The sequence below is a fragment of the Bombina bombina genome, chromosome 2 (genome assembly GCF_027579735.1).
Source record: "Bombina bombina isolate aBomBom1 chromosome 2, aBomBom1.pri, whole genome shotgun sequence".
In the NCBI taxonomy this organism is placed as follows: Eukaryota; Metazoa; Chordata; class Amphibia; order Anura; family Bombinatoridae; genus Bombina; species Bombina bombina.
This window is the reverse complement of record NC_069500.1, coordinates 199,806,810-199,832,759: the sequence shown is the minus strand read 5'-3', so window position 1 is coordinate 199,832,759 and position 25,950 is coordinate 199,806,810. Positions and strand designations below refer to the sequence as shown.

Here is a 25,950-nt window from a genome sequence, read left to right as displayed (position 1 = left end):
TTAAATAGCTCCTCCCTTCCCTCCCACCTCAATCATTCTCTTTGCCTACGTTAGTGATAGGAAGAGGTAAAGTGGTGTTAGATTAGAATCTTCAATCAAGAGTTTTTTATTTTTAAAGTAGTGCAAGATTGTGCTCCTTTGTTCTAAGGTATAGCCGTAGTCCATATCAGTCTCTTCAGTAGAGCTTTTGGTGGCTTTAGAGCAATGGGAACTGGTGGAACATAATTCTCACTGCGCCTCCAATACATTTAGGCTGCCCTAATCCTGATAGCCTAAGCAATCTTAACTCAGGCTTTATCATTTTCCACAGGGCTATGGGAGGGAGAGGACCTCTTAAACCTGCTGGACTGTCTTGCTGTCGGACAGCTTTAAGGTAAGTGCTGACTTTTTCTTTATTCTGGGAAATAAAAAAGCTCAAAGAAAAGTGGGCACTTTAAATGACACATACACATAAGGTTCTGAAACATGGGACGCTTTATATTGGGACATTAACTCTTTATGATGGAGAGTTTTATTTGGGACAGCACAAGTACAGGAGCACTGGGACTGGGAGATAAGCTAAATTTTTATTACGGTGGTTATCTTTACTAACGGCTTGTTTTTTTCTATGAAGCCGGTTGGGTTTGTTTTAGTGACGCCCATGATGGGCGGGGCTAATGGTTTTCGCGCGTGTCTCTAAACTGCGCAACACTCAGCCTTGTCTTGTGTGTGAGGAACGGCTGAGCAACACCGCACTTGAACCGCATGGTTTTTGCATAAATTAAGCAAGCGGATGGTGTACTATACAGGCATTTAGTATCCGGATCGCTACAGACATAGCAGGGAGTCCAGTTGGCAGGTAGGCACCTCAGCAGAGCTGCTGAGGTGTAAGGGGGTCTGAATTTTATTCATTTTCCTGAGAATGTCTTTTTACTTGTAAGCAGTGACAGTATCTTTTTTTTTTTTTTTTACATTGTCATTTTATTGTAATTCAGTATGGACATAGGAGCCGTGGAAAATGTTACTTGCTCCATGTGTTTGGATGCCAATGTGGAACCACCAATTCCTTTTTGTCCCTCGTGTATTGAGAGGGCTTTAAGTTATAGAGAAAAGATTTTTCATGATCAAGATTTTTCTAAAGCGGATGCTTCTCAGGAATCTAATGACGAGAATCAGAGTATGCCGCAGCTTTCTCCCCAAGTGTCCCAAACTTTAACGCCCGCACAAGCAGTGCCCTGTACTTCTGCTCTAGCACCTGCTGGAGTTACTTTAAAAGACATAGCTGCGCTTATGTCTTCCACAATGTCTGATGGGTTGTCTGCTTTTCCTATGTTACAAGGCAAACGTAAGAGGAAAGACAACCATGTTGTCAGTGAGGTTTCTGATGCAATTGTGGCAATCTTGGATGTACCCTCCCAGGGAACGGAGTTGGAGGGTATAGAGGTTCTATCAGAAGGCAAATTTCAGATTCAGATAGTTCATTGCCTTTGACTGATTCAGAGGTTGTCTCTTTTAGATTTAAACTAGAACACCTCCGCCTGTTACTCAGGGAGGTTTTGGTTACCTTAGACGACTGTGATTCCACAGTAGTAGTCGCTCCTGTGAAATAGAGTAAATTGGATAGATATTTCGAAGTTCCTTCTTACTCAGATGTTTTTCCAGTTCCTAAGCGAGCTTCGGAGATTGTTTCTAAGGAATGGGAGGGACCAGTTATTCCCTTCTCTCCATCTCCTATTTTCAAGAAGATGTTTCCTATAGCTGACTCTGTCAGGGAAGCTTGGCAAACGGTTCCTAAGGTGGAAGGGGCTATTTCCACCTTAGCCAAGCGCACTACTATTCCCATTGAGGATAGTTGTGCTTTTAAAGATCCCATGGACAAGAAGTTGGAGGGTCTACTTAAAAAGATTTATATTCACTAGGGTCTGCTATTGCAGCCGGCTGCATGCATTGCTACTGTCACTAGTGCAGCAGCTTATTGGTTTGATGCTCTGTCTGAGTCTCTCAAGACGGAGACTTCCTTAGTGGAGATCCAGGATAGGATTAAAGCTCTGAAGTTGGCTAATGCCTTTATTACGTATGCTTCTCTGCAAATTACTAAGTTAGCAGGGGGCATGCCCCCGATCCGGGACCGGATCTGGTAGGGGGCAGACTTTCCTTCTTCGTTCAGGCTTGGGTTCGGGATGTTCAGGATCCCTGGGCAATAGAAATAGTGTCTCAGGGATACAAACTGGAGTTCAAAAATTTTCCTCCCAGAGGAAGATTTCTTCTTTCAAGATTATCTGCAAACCAGATAAAAAAAGAGCCGTTCTTGCATTGTGTAAGAGACCTCTCCTCCCTGGGAGTGATTATTGCCATTCCAGTACAGGAGCAGGGGCAGGGTTTTTATTCAAATCTGTTTGTAGTTCCCAAAAAGGAGGGAACCTTCAGACCTATCTTAGACCTCAAGAGCCTAAACAAATTTCTCAGAGTTCGATCATTCAAGATGGAAACTATTCGCACCATTCTTCCATTGATCCAGGAGGGTCAATTTATGACGATGGTGGATTTAAAGGATGCATATCTACATGTTCCTATCCACAGAGATCATCACAGTTTCCTGAGGTTTGCCTTTTTGGACAAACATTTTCAGTTTGTGGCTCTTTCTTTCGGTCTGGCCACGGCATCCAGAATTTTCACAAAGGTTCTGGGGTCTCTGCTGGCGGTCCTAAGACCGCGGGGCATTGCGGTGGCTCCTTATCTGGACGATATTCTAATCCAGGCGCCATCTTGTCAACAAGCAAGATCTCATACCGACGTGGTACTATCCTTCCTGAGAACTCACGGGTGGAAGATAAATCTGGGAAAGAGTTCCCTAGTCCCTAAAACAAGGGTGACTTTCTTGGGAACTCTAATCGATTCTATTTCTATGAGAATTTTTCTGACAGAGGTCAGGAAATAGAAGATTCTAGATACCTGTCGAGCCCTTCAGTCCACTTCTCGACCGTCAGTGGCTCATTGCATGGAAGTAATCGGACTGATGGCGGCGGCAATGGACGTTTGCTCGGTTCCACCTCAGGCCTCTGCAGTTAAACATGCTCAGGCAGTGGAATGGAGATTATGCAGACTTGCCTCCACAAATAACTCTGGAACAGGAAACGAGGGACTCTCTTCTATGGTGATCCACATCCCAGGGGTTGACAACTGGGAGGCGGACTTTCTGAGCAGGCAAACTTTTCATCCGGGAGAATGGGAACTCCATCCGGAAGTGTTCTCCAATCTGATTCTCAAATGGGGTCGGCCGGGGTTAGATCTCATGGCATATCGTCAGAATGCCAAGCTCCTGAGATACGGGTTGAGGTCCAGGGATCCCCAGGCGGAACTGATAGATGCTCTGGCAGTTCCTTGGTCCTTCAGCCTAGCATACCTGTTTCCCCCGTTTGCACTCCTTACTCGGGTCATTGCTCGAATCAAACAGGAGAAGGCATCAGTGATCCTCATTGCCCCTGCTTGGCCTTGCAGGATTTGGTATGCAGATCTGGTGGACAAGTCATCTCTGCCACCTTGGAGACTTCCGTTGAGGGAGGACCTTCTCATTCAAGGACCCTTCCTTCACCCCAATCTAGTTTCTCTGAAGCTGACTGCTTGGAGATTGAACGCTTAATCTTATCCAAGCGGGGGGTTTCCGATTTAGTTATAGAGACCATGATTCAGGCTCGTAAGCCTGTAACTAGAAAGATTTACCAGTTACTCTTCCATGGAGTTTGAATTTAATTCTCAAAGTTCTTAAAGTGGCTCCGTTTGAGCCTATGCATTCCTTAGATATTAAGTTATCTTGGAAAGTTTTATTTCTTGTTGCTATTTCTTCAGCTCGTAGAGTGTCTGAGCTCTGGGCGTTGCAATACACTTCGCCTTTTCTTATTTTCCATTTAGATAAGGTAGTTTTACGTACTAAACTAGGTTTTCTTCCTAAGGTTGTTTCAGATAGGAACATTAATCAGGAGATTGTTGTTCCTTCCTTGTGTCCTAATCCTCTTCCTCAGAAGGAACGTCTTCTGCACAATTTGGACATAGTTCCTGCTTTAAAATTTTACTTACAAGCGACTAAGGACTTTAGTCAGTCTTCTTCTTTGTAATTTTTTTCTGGAAAACGTAAGGGTCAGAAAGCTACGGCTACCTCTCTTTTTGGCTGAAGAGTATCATCCGTTTTGCATATGAGACTGCTGGACAGCAGCCTCCTGAAAGGGTTATGGCTCATTCCACTAGGGCTGTTGCTTCCTCATGGGCATTCAAAAATGAAGCTTCTGTAGAACAGATTTGCAAGGCTGCAACTTGGTCCTCTCTTCAAAAATTTTCGAAATTTTATAAATTTGATACTTTTGCCTCGGCTGAGGCTGCTTTTGGGAGAAAGGTTCTTCAAGCAGTGGTGCCTTTCGTTTAGGTTCCCTTTCTTGTCCCTCCCTTATCATCTGTGTATTCTAGCTTGGGTATTGTATCCCATAAGTAATGAAGATGATCCGTGGACTCATCGTGTCTTTGAAAAGAAAATTTATGCTTACCTGATAAATTTGTTTCTTTTTAGACACGATGAGTCCACGGCCCGCCCTGTTCTTTTAAGACAGGTTGTTAATTTTTGTAAACTTCAGACACCTCTGCACCTTGGCTTTTCTTTTTTCTTCCTAACTTCGGTCGAATTACTGGAGTGGGAGGGAAAGGAGGAGCTATTTAACAGCTCTGCTGTGATGCTCTTTGCCGCCTCCTGCTGATCAGGAGGTGAATATCCCATAAGTAATGAAGATGATCCGTGGACTCATCGTGTCTAAAAAGAAACAAATTTATCAGGTAAGCATAAATTTTCTTTTTAAACATTCCAATTTACTTCTATTATCTAATTTGCTTCATTCTTTAGATATTCTTTGTGCAGTTACCAATCGGCTTCTGAGCCTATCTAGATATGCTTTTTTAGCAAAGGATATCAAGAGAGTGAAGCAAATTAGATAATAGAAGTAGATTAGAAAGTTGTTTTCTTTCATGTAATTGGCAAGAGTCCATGAGCTAGTGACGTATGGGATATACAATCCTACCAGGAGAGGCAAAGTTTCCCAAACCTCAAAATGCCTATAAATACACCCCTCACTACACCCACAATTCAGTTTTACAAACTTTGTCTCCTATGGAGGTGGTGAAATAAGTTTGTGCTAAGATTTCTACGTTGATATGCGCTTCTCAGCATTTTGAAGGGAGTATCGCCTATTGAATGCAATGGTTTTCCTCACAGGAGATCTATTTTCATAGGTTTTCTGTTATCGGTCGTAGAGATTCATCTCCTACCTCCCTTGTTCAGATCGACGATATACTCTCACATTCCATTACCTCTACTGATAAGCGTTTCAGTACTGGTTTGGCTATCTGCTATATGTGGATGGGTGTCTTTCGGTAATTATGTTTTCATTACTTAAGACACACTCAGCTATGGTTTGGCACTTTATGCATTAATATAAAGTTCTAAATATATGTATTGTACTTATATTTGCCATGAGTCAGGTTTATGTATATTTCCTTTATGCATATTTGGGAAAAAACATATTTAGGAAAAAAAAAATTTACCTGGGGTTTAGTTTTTTTTCAAAATTTTTTTCATTAAATTTCACAGGTCCAAATTAGTCTCGCCAGGGCGCAACATGCTAAAATTTATTGCGTCATTCTTGTCGCGAGAATTTTTTTGGCGCTTAGGTACGTCCGATGACGCAAATTCGTCATTTCCGACATTTTTGTTGACACAGAGTTCTTTGCACAAGGTTGCGTCTTCAATGGCGCGAGTGTGTCATTTCTGGATATTGTTAGCGCCAATAAAATTGCAGTTGCGTTGTGCGTCATACTTGGCGCCAAATAATTTTATTATTTGAAAGCCCCATTCCTATATGCCTCTTGCCTTTTTTCTATGTCATAGGGCTATGCTGTTTGCATTTTTTTCCCATTCCTGAAACTGCCATATAAGGAAATTGATCATTTTGCTTTATATGTTTTTTCTCTTACATTTGCAAGATGTCTCAATCTGATCCTGTCTCAGAAATCACTGTTGGAACCCTGCTGCCTGATAACAGTTCTACCAAAGCTAAGTGCATTTGTTGTAAATTTGTGGAGATTATATCTCCAGCTGTGGTATGTAATAGTCATAAGTTTTTACATGCAGGGAATGTGTCTATCAGTAATAGTACAATGCCTATTGTTCCTTCAACATCTAATGTACATGATATACCTGTGAATATAAAAGATTTTATTGCTGATGCAATTCAGAAGGCTTTGTCTGCCATCCCGCCTTCTAATAAACGTAAAAGGTCTTTTTAAACTTCTCATAAATTTGATGAAATTTGAAATGATCGACAACATACTGAATTATCCTTCTCTGAGGATCTATCTGATTCAGAAGATCCTTTCTCAGATATTGACACTAACAAATCTACTTTTTTATTTAAAATGGAGTATATTCGTTCCTTGTTAAAAGAGGTGTTATTTACATTGGATATTTAGGAGACTAGTCCTCTTGATATTAAAACGAGTAAATGTTTAAATTCTGTTTTATAAACCTCCTGTGGTTACTCCAGAGGTTTTTCCAGTTCCTGATGCTATTTCTGATATGATTTCTAAGGAATGGAATAGGCCTGGTACTTTTATTCCTTCTTCAAGGTTTAAAAAATCGTATCCTTTGCCAGCAGTTACATTAGAGTTTTGGGAAAAGATCCCCAAAGTTAATGGGGCTATTTCTACTCTTGCTAAACATACTACTATTCCTATGGAAGATAGTACTTCTTTTAAAGAACCTTTAGATAGGAAACTTGATTCCTATCTAAGGAAAGCTTATTTATATTCTGGCTATCTTCTCAGGCCTGCCATTTCTATGGCTGATGTTGCAGCTGCTTCAACTTTTTGGTTGGAAAGTCTAGCGCAACAGGAAATGGATCCTGATTTGTCTAGCATTGTTCGCTTACTTCAACATACTAATCATTTTATCTGTGATGCCATTTTTTATATCAAAATTGATGTCCTTAGTTATTTTAGCTAGAAGAGCTTTGTGGCTCAAATATTGGAATGCTGATATTGTATCGAAGTCTAAATTACTATCTCTTTCTTTCCAAGGTAATAAGTTATTTGGTTGTCAGTTGGATTCGATTATTTCAACTGTCACTGGGGGGAAGTGAGTTTTTTTGCCTCAGGATAAAAGACCTAAGGGTAAATCTAAAGCTTCTAACCGTTTTCATTCCTTTCGACAAAATAAGGAACAGAAGCCTAATCCTTCCCCCAAAGAATCTGGTTCCAATTGGAAACCTTCTTTAAGTTGGAATAAATCCAGACTGTTTAAGAAACCAAAGCCAGCCCCCAAGTCTGCATGAAGCTACGGCCCGCATTCAAGCTCAGCTGGTGGGAGGCAGGTTAAGATTCTTCCAAAACGTTTGGACAGATTCTGTCCAAAATCAATGGATTCAGAGTATTGTCTCTCAAGGGTACCGAATACGATTCAGAGTAAGACCTCCTGTGAGATTTTTTTTCTCTCGCGCATCCCAGCAAATCCAATGAAGGCTCAGGCTTTTCTGAAGTGTGTTTCAGACCTAGAGTTTTCAGGGGTAATTATACCAGTTCCGTTTCAGGAACATGGTCTGGGGTTTTATTCAAATCTATTCATTGTCCCAAAGAAAGAAAATTCATTCAGGCCAGTTATGGATCTGAACATTTTGAATAGTTATGTAAGAGTGACAACTTTCAAAATGGTGACTATAAGGACTATTCTGCCTTTTGTTCAGCAAGAGCATTTTATGTCCACAATAGACTTACAGGATGCATATGTTCATATTCCGATTCATCCAGATCATTATCAGTTTCTGAGATTTTCTTTTCTAGACAAGCATTACCAATTTGTTGCTCTTCCTTTTGGCCTAGCGACAGCTCCAATCATTTTTTCAAAGGTTCTAGGTGCCCTACTCTCTGTAATCAGAGAACGGAGTATTGCGGTGTTTCCTTATTTGGACAATATCTTGGTACTAGCTCAGTCTTGTATGCTGAACCAATGGTGCAGGGATTATACATGGATATCACAATTAATATCCTTAAATCCCAATGTTCGACTCTCTCTGACTTGGTGGTTAGATCACCATCCTATAGTTCAAGGGGCCTCTTTTGTTCGTCCAACCTGGACTGTGATCACAACAGATGCAAGTCTTTCAGGTTGGGGAGCTGACAGAACAAGAGTTTTGGAAACCTCAAGAGGCGAGGTTACCAATCAATATTTTAGAACTCCGTGCTATTTTCAGGGCTCTTCAGGTTTGGCCTCTGTTGAAAAGAGAACCGTTCATTTGTTGTCAGACAGACAATATCACAACTGTGGCATATGTCAATCATCAGGGTGGGACTCACAGTCCCAAAGCTATGAAAGAAGTATCTTGGATACTTGCTTGGGCGGACTCCAGCTCCGGTCTAATTTCTGAGGTTCATATCCCAGGTATAGACAATTGGGAAGCGGATTATCTCAGCCATCCAGGGGAGTGGTCGCTCCATCCAGATGTGTTTTCTCAGATTGTTCAGATGTGGGGTCTTCCAGAAATAGATCTGATGGCTTCTTATCTAAACAAGAAACTACCCAGGTACCTGTCCAGGTCCAGGGATCCTCAGGCGGAAGCAGTGGATGCATTGACACTTCCTTGGTGTTAACAACCTGCTTATACCAAGAGTAATTTCCAAGATCATCATGGAACAATAGTTTGTGTTGCTGGTAGTTCCAGCATGGCCTCAGAGGTGTTGGTATGCGGATCTTGTTCGGATGTCCAGTTGCCAACCTTGGCCACTTCCAAAAGGCCAGACCTTCTGTCTCAAGGTCCATTTTTCCATCAGGATCTCAAATCATTAAATTTGAAGGTATGGAAATTGAACGCCTAGTGCTTAGTCATATAGGTTTCTCTGACTCAGTGATTAATACTATGTTACAGGCTTGTAAATCGGTTTCTAGGAAGATTTATTATCGAGTTTGGAAGACTTATATTTCATGGTGTTCTTCTCATAAATTCTCCTGGCATTCTTTTAGAATTCCTAGAATTTTACAATTTCTTCAGGATGGTTTGGATAAGGGTTTGTCTGCAAGTTCCTTGAAGGGACAAATCTCTGCTCTTTCTGTTTTATTTCACAGAAAGATTGCTGATCGTCCTGATATTCACTGTTTTGTACAGGCTTTTTGTTTCGTGTCAAGCCGGTCATTAAGTCAATCTCTCCTCCTTGGAGTCTTAATTTGGTTCTGAGGGCTTTACAGGCTCCTCCTTTTGAACCTTTGCATTCTCTGGATATTAAATTACTTTCTTGGAAAGTTTTGTTCCTTTTGGCCATCAGGATAAGGCAGTTTTGCGGACTTATTTTAAATTTCTACCTAAGGTTGTGAATTCTATCAACATTAATAGAGAAATTGTTGTCCCTTCTTTGTGTCCTAATTCTAAGAATTCTTTGGAGAGATCCTTACTTTCTTTGGATGTGGTAAGAGCTTTGAAATATTACGTTGAAGCTACTAAAGGTTTCAGGAAGACTTCTAATCTATTTGTTATTTTTTCTGGTTCTAGGAAAGTTCAGAAGGCTTCTGCCATTTTTCTTGGCATCTTGGTTAAAGCTTTTGATTCATCAGGCTTATTTGGAGTCAGGTCAGGCCCTGCCTCAGAGAATTACAGCTCATTCTACTAGATCAGTCTCCACTTTGTGGGCTTTTAAGAATGAAGCTTCAGTTGATCAGATTTGCAAAGCAACAACTTGGTCCTCTTTGCATACATTTACTAAATTCTACCGTTTTGATGTATTTGCTTCTTCTGAAGCAGTTTTTGGTAGAAAGTTCTTCAGGGAGCTGTTTCAGTTTGATTCCTCTGCTTATGTTTTAAGTTTTTTCTTTTCATTATGAAAATAAACTTATAATTTTGGGTTGTGGATTTTTTTTTTTCCAGTGGAAAATGGCTGTTATTATTTTATCCCTCCCTCTCTAGTGACTCTTCTGTGGAGTTCCACATCTTGAGTATTGCTATTCCATATGTCGCTAGCTCATGGACTCTTGCCAATTACATGAAAGAAAACATAATTTATGTAAGAATTTACCTGATAAATTAATTTCTTTCATTTTGGCAAGAGTCCATGAGACCCACCCTTTTTATGGTGGTTATGATTTTTTGTATAAAGCACAATTATTTCCAAATTCCTTTGTTGATGCTTTTTTTCCCTTTCTTTATCACCCCACTACTTGGCTATTCGTTAAACTGAATTGTGGTTGTGGTGTGAGGGGTGTATTTTTATAGGCATTTTGAGGTTTGGGAAACTTTGCCCCTCCTGGTAGGATTGTATATCCCATACGTCACTAGCTCATGGACTCTTTCCAATATGAAAGAAATGAATTTATCAGGTAAGTTCTTTTATAAATTATGTTTGAAATTGCATGTTCTTTCTTAATCATGAAAGAAAAAAAATGGGGTTTAATGTCCCTTTAAATATGGATATCTGCTGAAATGCAAAATTTATGTACCTTCTTCATTTATTACAGAGTAGTCTTGTATATTCCCTTTTTCCTAAGGGGAAGATAGTGTGTCCTATGAGTGTAGTCAAGAATCTTACAGACCACCCTTACATTCATTCTGCATAGTGCCTCCCTTATGTGGCATTTATTACTGCATGTTCATGAATCCAGACTAATCTGTGCTTTAAGTTCCATTTCCTTTTCTTACCCACCAGTTTTTGCATAATTGCATTGAAATGCCTATTGAACAATTCTGTGCATTATTACTCAATTTACTATTATGTAAATCAGTAGGTTTGCAGGAGTCAGTCACTTGCTGTTTCCAATTGAAAAATAACACAGCCAATGCATATTCTGCCAGTTTAACATGGAATGTTTTACTCTAAAGTGGAAGAAATTTGCAGTTTTACTGCAATAGTCATTTTGTTGCCTTTTTGGCTGCTTTTTTCTCTCTCTCGCTTTCTCTTACTTTTTCTCGCTCAAACACATTCTCTTGCGCTCTCGAACATGCGCTCGAAATACTCTTTTGTACTCGCTCTTTCTCTCTGTTTCGTACTTGCTTTCTCGTTCTTTCGTGCGCTCTTTATTTGCTCAAAGGTGTCCATCAACCCAGGTTATTACAATATTTATAAGTCTTTGTAAAAAGATTTTAGGGTAACTGTGTCGCTGTTTCCAAATATGGCATAGTTTTTTTCAAAATTGGCTCTAGTTTTAGAGATAATTGATGACCCCCATTTAAAAACATTAAAATATGTAATGATCAGGTTTACCCTACCCACAAATCAAATGGAAACTATCTAAAAATCATACAAATACCTAATGGTGTTGTATTCAGCACAATAACATAATAATAAAACCAATAATAATAATAATGGATACTTGTATAGCGCACAACCTCGGACTTAACCGGGACTGATAAAGAGCTTGACAACATCACCTGTGTAGTAATCATGTTAAAAGAATTGGCAAATGATAAATCAAAATAATCTACACCACAGATGCTGTAAAATTTATCTAAAGTGCAGTCAATGGACTGTCGCAGGTTGCCAAGCAGAACCTTTTTAATATATTAGGATGGTAATATTGTTTACAGAGGCTGCAAACTCCTTTTTTCCTTTTTGTTTTTGCACATTTTTTAGTTGTATAAAAAATGTTTGCTCTATTGTAGCTCAGTATATGCTCAAGCATCATATAGTTGTGAGCAAAGGAATAATTATGCAAAGCCACTTGTTCTTCTGTCATGCATTCAAACGTAGGTCTGAGTAATGCATTTGTCTAATCAAAAGCAGCATTTGGTAAAGTGTTAAATATATTTTATTTAGTCTTCTAATGTGGGTCCTTTTGCTATTACCCACCGGTGCAGGATATAAGACCCTAAAAGATTGTCAGCAAACACAATTTATATTTAACAATTAATAAATTTTTATACACTCAATGCAATGTCAAAAAAAATACATATTCTGTCAATGCAATATTTATCTGTGCTCTCAAAACGTGAAGTCACATCGCCATACCCAAATGAGATCCAGTAATAAAGGAGTGGTATATATAGGAATGGAAAGTACCCTATACAAATCTGATTGCTTTACACCTAAGAATTCACTTAGCCACCTCTAAGTGCATAATGTGACTTTACTTTCAGCATGAAAAACAAATATATATTTTGCATTTAGATACATAAACCACATAAGCGGTTTAATTTGAGAGTTACCAAATAAAACATTAGAACTTTAAAATAAAGTATATTTAAACCCTAGAAAGGTTTCTATATGGTAAGTCATCTAAAGTATTCCAAATATTGGTAAATATACTTAAAGTGCCATTGTGAGTGTCTCATTAAAAACCATCCTCTCATAATATTGATCCAATTTAAGTTATGAAATAAAACCTTGCAAAAAGTCTTTTGTTGCTTCATTTTCAGTCAGTTGACTTTATCAAAATCATTAAGGAAAAGGTAAACTCCCTAAATGTCACATTTGCCAACTGTGTTTTAGATGTTCTCTCATTTTCTTTTCCCTTTCTCCCCTTGTCAACTTCCCCAAATCTTCCTTTTCTGTAAGATTTTTTTTTTTTTTTTTGTAACCATGTTACTACCCTTTTCCAAAGGGGTAGTCAAACTACACTAGTAATATCTTATGTTTATTATCATACACAGATTCTGTTTTCTGTTTCTGAGTTATTTGTTGTTTTTCTTTATTTTTTTTTCTCCTTCCCCTTCATTTGCTCATGTCTTGGTTGGCGTTTGGTGGTGTATAACCGTGATTGCGTTGCCTTAGCAATAACAATTGGTCGTCTTGGTTACGTTTGTCCTCAAGAGGTGGCCCCCATGCTACAGCAGTTTATAAGACCCTGGTGTGTATTATTCAAATTTTTTTTTAATTCATTTTTCTTCACGCTTTCTTTATCACATTTTAGGTTTTTGTTTTGTATTTTTTTTTCCCCAGTTGATTACACAATCCTAAATCATTTGTCAACCATGTGACTAATCTTTTCCTATCAAGTTTTGTCTTTAGCATTTGTCACGTATATTTATTTTATTTTTCTGTTGTGGCTAACGACTAATTGATGCATGGGATAAGATTGTCACATGCTTGTGTTAAGCGCCTGTTTATGAAGCAGCATCAATTCATGTTGTACCAAACATCTAGTGATGCATGCATATAATGTTTTGTTTTTTAAGAACATGCCAATGTATTATGTCATACAGTGTGTTAATAAAATGGTTACATTGGCTACAATTTTCTGTACCAGTTTAAAATTCAAAGGATTTGCTAGTTGGTGTTTATGAGAAAAGCTCTATTAAATAGTTTTTGAATGTTTTTGAAATTTATTACAAAGTTGTGGATTAAACTTGAAAGTGAAACATTACTTTAAGGATTTTTCAGATCTGGAATGAATTTTAAAGGTATGAACCTATGGATACAGCTGCCATTTGTTTTTATATATTTTTTTTTCTTGTGATTAAAATTGTGTTTCAAGTGCATTATGAGCAATGTGTAGCAATATTATTTTTCTTTTTGCTCCTGCACAGAAAAGTGCATAGTTGTAATCCACACACAAACATAAGTGTCCTCTTGCCTAGCAAAGGTTATTGATACTTAGTACTAAATATATTTCTAAAATTGAGGAATTTAATGTTTTTTTATCTGTAAAACCTAAAAAATGTTAAAAAAAAAAAATCGGTAACTATTCATTGATTAAAAAAACTATTTTGACAAAGTGTGTAGTACAACTAGACCACAATATAAAATCTGCTTTTACTTTCTTTTTTTTTTTTTCCTTTTGTAATCTTTAATTTCTCTCCTTATGTAACTGCAAATGTAGCTTTTCAAGAAAGTAGTTTCTACTATAATAGTTTGCTTGGGATTTAATAGGTGTACATCATTACGAAACATCAGAGATAATGAGGAGAAAGATTCAGCTTTTCGTGGAATCTGCACTATGATCAGTGTTAATCCGGGTGGAGTAGTTCAGGTAGGAAATATTCCTTTCTTTTTTTTTTTTTTGTTTTACTGTATGCTTATCTAAAATGTGAGTTTTAATTTTGGGGAGAAAACTAATTAAAGTAGCTACATTTATAAATGATGCTTTTAAAAGGAACACAAGTGTTTTTGGTATGTATAGTTTATATCCATATACTTTCTTCCAAAAATATTGCTATATAGTTCACTAAATATATTTGCACTACATACCTAGGTATTCTCTTCAACAAAGAATACTTTGAGAAAAAATACATTTATATTTTTTTTAAATTAGCGAAATTATATTCAAATATACTTACATGTACAAAGAAGTATAGTACAATGATGAAAAGTTTATAGATAAAATATATCTTGACATAGTAAGTGTGTAAGAGATATACTAACGACTGTTGATGAACATTAAACTGAAGTGTATATTACATAGTAAAGTAGTGACTTGGAACAGATATATATACGTTAAGATGAGAAATGATACCTCATTTTTTCTTTGTGGTAAATCGTGGTATTTGATGATTGGTTACATTTTATGTGTATACCTTATTGAGTTTCCCACTTTGGAGAATGAGGAGTATGAAGAGCATCAGTGGAGGGAAAGATTGGGGAAGGCTGGATAGGGGTGGGGGGGGAATGTAATTTATTGTGGAGGTGTGTGAGCTCAATCCGGGAACTTTTCTAACCAGGGTGACCAAATCTCATCATAGAAGTCCAGTTTGTCTAAAACTCTGCGTGGGTAGAATTCCATCTTTCTGATGTAGTGTATTATAGAAGACATTTGTGAGAAATGTGGTGGGTCTTTGTTTTTCTATGTTCTAGCTATTGCTTATTTGGTAGCCATAAAAAGATAAATTATTAGTGCTCTATTAGCTAGGTTTAAGTTTGTAATTTGCATATGAAGTAGGCATACTTCCAAGAAATATGGAAGGTTGAGGTGTAGTTTGTTGATGGTTGTGTATAACTTTTGCCAGATGGGTTGAATTTTGGAGCAGGACCACCAAATATGAATGTTGTACCCAGCTGTCCACACTCTCCAGCACATGGGAGAGTGTGTACCGTAAATCTTAAGAAGCGTGATCAGGACTAGGTGCCATCTGACAGATTTCTTTTCCAAGATATGACGAGTCCACGGATTTCATCCTTGTGGGATATCGCCTCCTGGTCAGCAGGAGGAGGCAAAGAGCTCCACAGCAGAGCTGTATATATAGTCCCTCCCCCTCCAGTCATTCTCTTTGCCTGTGTTAGTGATAGGAGTGAGGTAAAGTGAGGTTTTAGTTTTAGATTCAATCAAGTATTTTTTATTTTTAAATGGTGACGATGTGTACTATTTTCTACTGGGCAGCTTCTGGAAGAACCAGTCAGGGGAACTTTTGAGGTTTTAGTCTCACTGTGCCTCCTATATTGGTGCTGCCTGGTCCAGGGCTTAGTGAAGTTTTCCTAAGACTTTTGTTTTATTCACAGGACCTCAGGAGAAGAAGTGGATCTCTTGACACTGTGGGGAATTGCATGCTGTTCCTCAGCATGGAGGTAGGTGCAGTTCATTTGTATTCTGGTGCTTTATGGCTTATCTCAGAAGAGGACTGTGCTAGTCTATTATAGGTTTTAACTGGATCCATATAGAACAGGATCAATGTTTCTTAAGCTCTGAATAGGGCTGACTATGCTGATGGGCGGTAGGTCATGAACAATATATACAATATGACAGCCCACATATAGTAAAAATTTTCCCTGACAGTCCGGTGTTAATGACTGTGACCGGAAGCGCTGGGTTATTTTTGTGCTGCGCTACGTGCACATAGGGGCATATCTTTATTATGTGACTGACGCTGGGGACTTGTATAAGTCGTTTTTTTACTGTGTACAAACGATTGTTTTAGCGGTGTACGGCGTTAGATCGCCATTTCCTTTTCCCGGGTTGTAGTGTTACGCCCACGATGGGCAGGGCTTGTTCTCACGCGCTCTGTTAGCGCAGTTACGTATCGCTCATGCTACAAGCAGTCTGAGGCAAGGTTTTAGGATCCGCTTGGCTTAGTTTTTGCAAGAGGTGCTAAGTCAAACTGATTGAGGACAACAGTGGTCACGGAGGCAGGTAGGATCCGCAGCGGAGCTGTGGAGAGGTGACTGGATTTTTAGTAGGGCCCTTTAACAGTGTTAACGGTTAAGATTGAACCGTTCCTACTGCAGTTACATTTTTTTTTTACTGATCTGCTATAAACGATTAAGATAAGGGGCTATATATTAGAACACAGTTATCTAAAAATTGTTTTTTTGCACAAATTTGTTTTTAACAGTGTGTGACCACGCTTGCATTTTGAATCAGTTTATTATGGAGGACATTGAAAACGTTACATGTCCCATGTGTTTGGATGCTATTGTGGAATCCACTGGTACATTGTGCCCTAGATGTATTGAAAGGGCTTTAGAATGTAAGGAGCAAATTTTATTCAAGGATTGTAATAAAGATAGCTCTAATGACGGTTCTCAGACTGATAAGACTCAGGGTATGCCGCAGTTTTCTCCCCAAGCGTCACGGCTTTTAATGCCCACACAAACGACACCATGCTCTTCTACGGTGTCTACTTCTTTTACTTTGCAATATATGGCTGCAGTTATGTCATCCACTCTCACAGAGGTTTTGTCTAAGTTGCCTGTGTTACAGGGCAAAAGATGCAGGACAGAAACCCATACGGTTCCTGCGACTTCTGATGCTCTGTTGGCTATCTCCGATTTGCCCTCCCAGGGATCTGATTTGGGGGGTAGGGAGCTTCTGTCTGAGGGGGAACTTTCTGATTCAGGAAGTGTGTTACCTCAGACAGACTCGGACGCTATGTCCTTCAGATTTAAGCTTGAACATCTCCGCCTGTTGCTTCGGGAGGTTTTAGCGACTCTGGACGACTGTGATTCTATTGTGGTACCGCCAGAGAAATTGTGTAAGATGGATAAATACTTGGAGATTCCTTCTTATTCGGATGTTTTTTCGGTTCCTAAGAGAATTTCGGAAATTGTTACGCGGGAATGGGAAAAACTGGGTATCCGTTCTCACCCTCTCCTAATTTTAAGAAAATGTATCCTATAGCGGACTCTGTTAGAGATTCGTGGCAAACGATTCCTAAGGTGGAGGGAGCTATCTCTACCTTGGCTAAGCATACGACTATCCCCATTGAGGATAGTTGTGCTTTCAAAGACCCCATGGATAAAAAGTTGGAGAGTTTTCTAAAGAAGCTATTTGTTCATCAGGGTTTCCTCTTACAACAGACGGCCTGCATTGTCCCAGTTACAACTGCGGCTGCCTTTTGGTTTGACGCCTTAGAAGTGTCTCTTAAGACTGAGACCCCTTTGGAGGAAATAATGGATAGAATCAAGGCCCTTAAACTGGCCAATTCTTTTGTTATGGATGCTGCTTTTCAAATCGCCAAGTTGGCGGCTAAAAATGCAGAATTCTCCATTTTAGCATGCAGAGCCTTATGGTTAAAATCTTGGTCTGGGGATGTGTCTTCTAAATCTAAGCTTTTGGTTATCCCTTTCAAAGGAAAGACCCTATTCGGGCCTGAATTGAAAGAGATAATTTCTGACATTACATGAGGTAAGGGTCACCTTCTTCCTCAGGACAAGACAGCTAAACAAAGGAGACAGAGTAATTTTTGCTCCTTTGAAATTTCAAGTGAGTTCCCTCTTCTGCTAAACAGGAAGGGAACTTGGCACAACCCAAGCCCGTCTGGAGACCCAATCAGGCTTGGAACAATGGTAAATAACCTAAGAAGCCCGCTGCTGCTCCCAAGACAGCATGAAGGGATCTCCCCCGATCCGGGACCGGATCTAGTCGGGGGCAGACTTTCTCTCTTTGTCCAGGCTTGAATAAAGAGATGTTCAGGATCCTTGGACTCTGGAGATCGTGTCCCAACTGGAGTTCAAAAATTCCCTCCCAAGGGGAAGGTTTCTTCTTTAACGATTGTCTGTAGACCAGACAAAAAGAGAGGCGTTCTTACGTTGTGTAAAAGACCTCTCCACTATGGGAGTAATTTGTCCCGTTCAAATACAGGAACAGGGGCAGGGATTTTACTCAAATCTTTTCGTGGTCCTCAAAAAAGAGGGAACGTTCAGACCCATTTTAGATCTCAAGAGTCTAAACATGTTTCTCAGAGTCCCATCTTTCAAGATGGAGACGATTCGGACAATACTTTCATTGATCCAGGAGGGTCAATATATGACTACCGTGGACTTAAAGGATGCATATCTTCACATTCCTATCCACAGAGATCATCACCAGTTCCTAAGGTTTGCCTTCTTGGACAAGCATTTTCATTTTGTGGTTGGCCATGGCACCCAGGTTCTTCACGAAGGTTCTAGGGTCTTTGTTAGTGGTTCTCAGACCGCGGGGCATTGCAGTGGCGCCTTATCTGGACGATATTCTGATACAGGCATTCTTATCTAGCAATATCTCATACCGACATGGTCCTAGCTTTTCTGAGGACTCACAGGAGGAAAGTGAATCTAGAAAAGAGTTCACTGATTCTACAGACAAGGGTTCCCTTCCTGGGAACTCTAATAGTTTCTGTATCTATGAAAACGGATTATCTCAGTCGCCAGACGTTACATCCGGGCGAATGGTCTCTTTACCCAGAGGTTTTTCTTCAGATTGTTCAAATCTGGGGACTTCCAGAAATAGATCTGATGGCCTCTCATCTAAACAAGAAACTTCCCAGGTATCTGTCCAGATCCAGGGATCCTCAGGCAGAAGCGGTGGATGCGTTGTCACTTCCTTGGAATTATCAACCTGCTTATATCTTTCCGCCTCTAGTTCTTCTTCCAAGAGTGATTTCCAAAATCCTAATGGAGCGTTCGTTTGTTCTGCTGGTGGCTCCAGCATGGCCACACAGGTTTTGGTATGCAGATCTCGTTCGGATGGCCAGTTGCCAACCTTGGACACTTCCGTTAAGGCCAGACCTTCTGTCTCAAGGCCCATTTTTCCATCAGGATCTCAAATCATTAAATTTGAAGGTATGGAAATTGAACGCTTAATACTTAGTCATAGAGGTTTCTCTGACTCAGTGATTAATACTATGTTACAGGCTCGTAAATCTGTGTCTAGAAAGATCTATTACCGAGTCTGGAAGACTTACATTTCTTGGTGTCCTTCACATAAATTCTCTTGGCATTCTTTTAGAATTCCTAGAATTTTACAATTTCTACAAGATGGTTTGGATAAGGGTTTGTCTGCAAGTTCCTTGAAAGGACAAATCTCTGCTCTTTCTGTTCTTTTTCACAGAAAGATTGCTAATCATCCTGATATTCATTGTTTTGTACAGGCTTTGGTTCATATCAAGCCTGTCATTAAGTCAAGCTCTCCTCCTTGGAGTCTCAATTTGGTTCTGAGGGCTTTACAGGCTCCTCCGTTTGAACCTATGCATTCTCTGGACATTAAATTACTTTCTTGGAAAGTATTGTTCCTTTTGGCTATCTCTTCTGCTAGAAGAGTTTCTGAGTTATCTGCTCTTTCTTGTGAATCTCCTTTTCTGATTTTTCATCAGGATAAGGCAGTGTTGCAGACTTCATTTAAATTTTTACCTAAAGTTGTGAATTCTAACAACATTAGTAGAGAAATTGTTGTCCCTTCATTGTGTCCTAATCCTAAGAATTCTCTAGAGAGGTCTTTGCATTCTTTGGATGTAGTTAGAGCTTTGAAATATTATGTTGAAGCTACTAAAGATTTCAGAAAGACTTCTAGTCTATTTGTTATCTTTTCTGGTTCTAGGAAAGGTCAGAAGGCTTCTGCCATTTCTTTGGCGTCCTGGTTAAAATCTTTGATTCATCATGCTTATGTGGAGTCGGGTAAAACCCCGCCTCAAAGGATTACGGCTCATTCTACTAGGTCAGTTTCTACTTCCTGGGCTTTTAGGAATGAAGCCTATGTTGATCAGATTTGCAAAGCAGCAACTTGGTCTTCTTTGCATACTTTTCCTAAATTCTACCATTTTGATGTTTTCTCTTCTTCTGAAGCAGTTTTTGGTAGAAAAGTACTTCAGGCAGCTGTTTCAGTTTGATTCTTCTGCTTATGATTTCAGTTTTTTTCTTTATAAGATTAAAACGTTTTGTTTTGGGTTATGGATTATTTTTTTCAGTGGAATTGGCTGTCTTTATTTTATCCCTCCCTCTCTAGTGACTCTTGCGTGGAAGTTCCACATCTTGGGTATCTGCTATCCCATACCTCACTAGCTCATGGACTCTTGCTAATTACATGAAAGAAGACATAATTTATGTAAGAACTTACCTGATAAATTAATTTCTTTCATATTAGCAAGAGTCCATGAGGCCCACCCTTTTTTGTGGTGGTTATGATTTTTTTGTATAAAGCACAATTATTCCAATTCCTTATTTTTTATGCTTTCGCTCCTTTCTTATCACCCCACTTCTTGGCTATTCGTTAAACTGAATTGTGGGTGTGGTGAGGGCTGTATTTATAGGCATTTTGAGGTTTGGGAAACTTTGCCCCTCCTGGTAGGAATGTATATCCCATACGTTACTAGCTCATGGACTCTTGCTAATATGAAAGAAATGAATTTATCAGGTAAGTTCTTACATAAATTATGTTTTTCTGCTAGAAGTGGAGTAATCTGCTCTTTCATGTGATCTTCCTTATCTAATTTTTCATCAGGATAAGGCAGTTTTGAGGACTAAATTTTTTTAAAGTTGTCCCTTTATGTCCTAATTCTAAGAGTTCTTCAGAGAGGCTTCTTCATAACTTGTATGTTGTTAGAGCCTTGAAGTACTATGTAGATGCTTCTAAGGATTTAAGACAAACTTCTAGTTTGTTTACTTTTTTAGTTCCAGGAAGGGATAGAAAGATTCTTTGGCTTCTTGGTTGAAACTTTTGATCCACGTGGCTTACTTGGAGGAGAGACAGCCTCAGTTTAATGGATTACTGGCCATTCTACCAGATCAGTTGCCACTTATTGGGCTTTTAAGAATGAAGCTTCTGTTGACCAAATTTTACTAAATTTATAATTTTTCTTCTTCTGAGACAGCCTTTGGTAGAAAAGTCCTTAAGGCAGTTAAATTTTAATTTTGCCTGTCGGTTATTTTAATTGCATGGGGAGATGTGTGTGTGTGTATGTATGTATATATATATATATATATATATATATATATATATATATATGTATATACACACAAATCAGGGACAATTTTTAGAATAGAATAAGCTCTTTCGCTTGCAAGCAGTTAAATTTTGCCTCGACTCTTCTAAATTCCGTAGAAATAAAAAGGTTACATTTGAATCTGAAGATTCCTCTTCTGGGCAGATTTTCTGAAACTCAGGACCCTGTGACTGAGTATGCGTCCTTCAATTTCTGGCTTGAGCATATTCATGCAATCCATATCCCAGTTTTAAACAACTGTAATCTGACCTTATTGGTGGTCTTGTGAACAACACAGCTTCGGTATAGGATCCCACATACGAGATACTCTATCTTATAAAAGAAAACAAAATGCACGCATGATAAAATCTTCTTTCATGATGGTTACAGTCCGTGTGCCCCGCCCTTTCTTTTGAACATTTAGCAGCAGTACTTGTTTTGCACTTTTTTTCCTGCTTTGTCTGCCCTGCTTTTCTGTTTTTACCCTTCTACTTGTCTATATGAATGACTGAGGATTCAGGGTAAGTGGGAGGTATTGAAACTCTTATGTTAGGGTTTGTTTTTTTGCCTCTTCCTACTGGACTAAAGTGTAATTCCCACATATGATCTCTCAGACTCTCATCATCAAAGATGTAATTTATCAGGTAAGCATTTTTTTTTTTTTTGTGTAAAGTTGTATGACTATCTGTACAGTTCTAATGTGTAGCTGACCACAGCAGCTAGGGGATAAAAACACCATAAGAATCATGGGTTGTACGTTCACTGATTTGGTCCATGCAATTATAAATTTACATATTTGCAGCAATTATATATATATATATATATATATATATATATATATATATATATATATATATATATATAAAAGAGAGAGAGAGAGAGATTTGGGTGTACTTTCGTAAGGAGGGAGCAACAGCAGGAACATCTTTCAGAGAAGCATAAGAGTTGATGGATTTGTAAATGAAGCCCTTGATATTAATATCCTGTTAAATGTATTAACTTTATTTCTCATCAAATATATATGTTTCATATTTTTAAAATATTTTGAAGCTCTTTCATGTAGTTTCCATTTATTCTTTTATTTAAATCTAAATATTTTCTTTCAGGATTTTATATTTTTTTGTGATGCTGTGGCATCATGGATAAATCCGAAAGAAGATCTTAGAGACATGTTTTGTAAGGTATGTAACTTATGTCTTCAAATTTTGTTTTGAGTAATGTTCATAAAGTTTATTGGTTTGTGGGGAGAGTATCTTCTTAACACTTTTGCATTACGATGTGTATTTTGTAGTCACGCATGGAATATTTTTATTTTTATATATATATATATATATATATATATATATATATATATATTTATCTCCAAAAGAAAAGAGATGGCGTCCGCACTGTTCCTTAAAGCCACACTGAACCCAATTTTTTTCTTTTGTGATTCCGACAGAGCATGCAATTTTAAGCAACTTTCTCATTTACTCATATTATCAAATTTTCTTCATTCTCTTGGTATCTTTATTTGAAAAGCAAGAATGTACGTTTAGATGCCGGCCCATTTTTGGTGAACAACCTGGGTTGTTCTTGCTGATAAACAAGTGCTGTCCAGGTCCTTAAAGGGACAGTCAAGTCCAAAAAAAACTTTAATGATTTAAATAAATTAAAAAGGGAATGTAATTTTGAACAACTTTCCAATTTACTTTTATCACCAATTTCTCCAACATAGGTGTGTCCGGTCCACGGCGTCATCCTTACTTGTGGGATATTCTCCTCCCCAACAGGAAATGGCAAAGAGCCCAGCAAAGCTGGTCACATGATCCCTCCTAGGCTCCGCCTACCCCAGTCATTCTCTTTGCCGTTGTACAGGCAACATCTCCACGGAGATGGCTTAGAGTTTTTTAGTGTTTAACTGTAGTTTTTCATTATTCAATCAAGAGTTTGTTATTTTCAAATAGTGCTGGTATGTACTATTTACTCAGAAACAGAAAAGAGATGAAGAATTCTGTTTGTATGAGGAAAATGATTTTAGCAACCGTAACTAAAATCCATGGCTGTTCCACACAGGACTGTTGAGAGCAATTAACTTCAGTTGGGGGAACAGTGTGCAGTCTCTTGCTGCTTGAGGTATGACACATTCTAACAAGACGATGTAATGCTGGAAGCTGTCATTTTCCCTATGGGATCCGGTAAGCCATTTTTATTAAGATAGTAAATAAGGGCTTCACAAGGGCTTATTAAGACTGTAGACTTTTTCTGGGCTAAATCGATTCATTATTAACACATATTTAGCCTTGAGGAATCATTTATTCTGGGTATTTTGATATGATTATATCGGCAGGCACTGTTTTTGACACCTTATTCTTTAGGGGCTTTCCCTAATCATAGTCAGAGCCTCATTTTCGCGCCGGTAATGGCGCACTTGTTTTTTGAGGACAGCATGGCATGCAGCTGCATGTGTGTGGAGCTCTGATACATAGAAAAGTCTTTCTGAAGGCATCATTTGGTATCGTATTCCCCTTTGGGCTTGGTTGGGTCTCAGCAAAGCAGATTCCAGGGACTGTAAAGGGGTTAAATATAAAAACGGCTCCGGTTCCGTTATTTTAAGGGTTAAAGCTTCCAAATTTGGTGTGCAATACTTTTAAGGCTTTAAGACACTGTGGTGAAATTTTGGTGAATTTTGAACAATTCCTTCATACTTTTTCGCAATTGCAGTAATAAAGTGTGTTTAGTTTAAAATTTAAAGTGACAGTAACGGTTTTATTTTAAAACGTTTTTTGTGCTTTGTTATCAAGTTTATGCCTGTTTAACATGTCTGAACTACCAGATAGATTGTGTTCTGAATGTGGGGAAATCAAGGTTCCTTCTCATTTAACTATATGTATTTTATGTCATAAAAAATTTAGTAAAAATGATGCCCAAGATGATTCCTCAAGTGAGGGGAGTAAGCATGGTACTGCATCATCCCCTACTTCGTCTACACCAGTCTTGCCCATACAGGAGGCCCCTAGTACATCTAGTGCGCCAATACTCCTTACTATGCAACATTTAACGGCTGTAATGGATAATTCTATCAAAAACATTTTAGCCAATATGCCCACTTATCAGCGAAAGCGCGACTGCTCTGTTTTAGAAAATTCTGTAGAGCATGAGAACGCTGATGATATGGTTTCTGAAGGGCCCCTACACCAGTCTGAGGGGGCCAGGGAGGTTTTGTCTGAGGGAGAAATTTCAGATTCAGGAAACATTTCTCAACAAGCTGAACCTGATGTGATTAATTTTAAATTTAAGTTGGAACATCTCCGCGCTCTGCTTAAGGAGGTGTTATCCAATTTGGATGATTGTGATTATCTGGTCATGCCAGAACCACTATGTAAAATAGAAAAGTTCTTAGAGGCCCCGGGGCCCCCCGAAGCTTTTCCTATATCCAAGCGGGTGGCGTACATTGTTAGTAAAGAATGGGACAGGCCCGGTATACCTTTAGTACCTTCCCCCATATTTATAAAATTGTTTTCCTATAGTCGACCCCAGAAAGGACTGATGGCAGACAGTCCCCAAGGTCGAGGGGGCGGTTTCTACTCTACACAAGCGCGCCACTATACCCATAGAAGATAGTTGTGCTTTCCAAGATCCTATGGATACAAAATTAGAAGGTCTGCTAAAGAGGTTTGTTCAGCAAGGTTCCCTTCTACATCCAATTGCATGCATTGTCCCTGTCACTGCAGCCGCGTGTTTCTAGTTTGATGAGCTAGGAAAGGCGATTATTAGTAATTCTTCTGTTTATGAGGAGATTATGGACAGAATTCGTGCTCTTAAATTGGCTAATTCTTTCACCCTAGACGCCACCTTGCAATTGGCTAGGTTAGCGGCGAAAAAATTCTGGGTTTTGCTATTGTGGCGCAGAGCGCTTCGGTTAAAATCTTGGACAGCGGATGCGTCTTCCAAGAACAAATTGCTTGACATTCCTTTCAAGGGGAAAACACTCTTTGGCCCTGACTTGAAAGAGATTATCTCTGATATCACTGGGGGCAAGGGCCACGCCCTTCCTCGGGATAGGTCTTTTCAAGACCAAAAATAAACCTAAGTTTAAGCAGGAAGGTAATACTTCTCAAGCCAATCCAGCCTGGAGACCTATGCAAGGCTGGAACATAGGAAAGCAGGCCAGGAAACCTGCCACTGCTACCAAGACAGCATGAAATGCGGGCCCCCGATCCGGGACCGGATCTGGTGGGGGGCAGACTCTCTCTCTTCGCTCAGGCTGGGGCAAGAGATGTTCTGGATCCTTGGGCGTTAGAAATAGTCTCCCAAGGTTATTCTCTGGAGTTCAAGGGGCTTCCTCCTAGGGGGAGGTTCCACAGGTCTCAGTTGTCTTCAGACCACATAAGAAGACAGGCATTCTTACATTGGGTAAAAGACCTGCTAAAAATGGGAGTGATTCATCCTGTTCCATTAGGAGAACAAGGGATGGGGTTCTACTCCAATCTGTTCATAGTTCCCAAAAAAGAGGGAACGTTCAGACCAATCTTCGATCTCAAGATCTTGAACAAGTTTCTCAAGGTTCCATCGTTCAAGATGGAAACCATTCGAACACTTCTTCCTTCCATCCAGGAAGGTCAATTCATGACCAAGGTGGATTTCAAGGATGCGTATCTACATATTCCTATCCACAAGGAACATTATCGGTTCCTAAGGTTTGCATTCCTGGACAAGCATTTCCAGTTCGTGGCGTTTTCTTTCGGATTAGCCACTGCTCCTAGGTTTTTCTCATAGGTACTAGGGTCCCTTCTGGCGGTGCTAAGACCAAGGGGCATTGCTGTAGTACCTTACTTGGACGACATTCTGATTCGAGCGTCGTCCCTTCCTCAAGTAT

General features: G+C 39.1%; 1 protein-coding gene across 1 annotated transcript in view; it reads left to right on the top strand.

Annotated features, from left to right (window-relative positions):
• The window catches only part of TNPO1 (transportin 1), a 949,742-nt gene that overhangs the window by 838,688 nt on the left and 85,104 nt on the right, over positions 1–25,950 (top strand). The window contains exons 18-20 of the mRNA XM_053699707.1: positions 12,760–12,835; positions 13,858–13,957; positions 22,199–22,273. Of these exons, the coding sequence (XP_053555682.1) occupies positions 12,760–12,835; positions 13,858–13,957; positions 22,199–22,273 (251 nt within the window). The remainder of the gene's footprint in view (positions 1–12,759; positions 12,836–13,857; positions 13,958–22,198; positions 22,274–25,950) is intronic.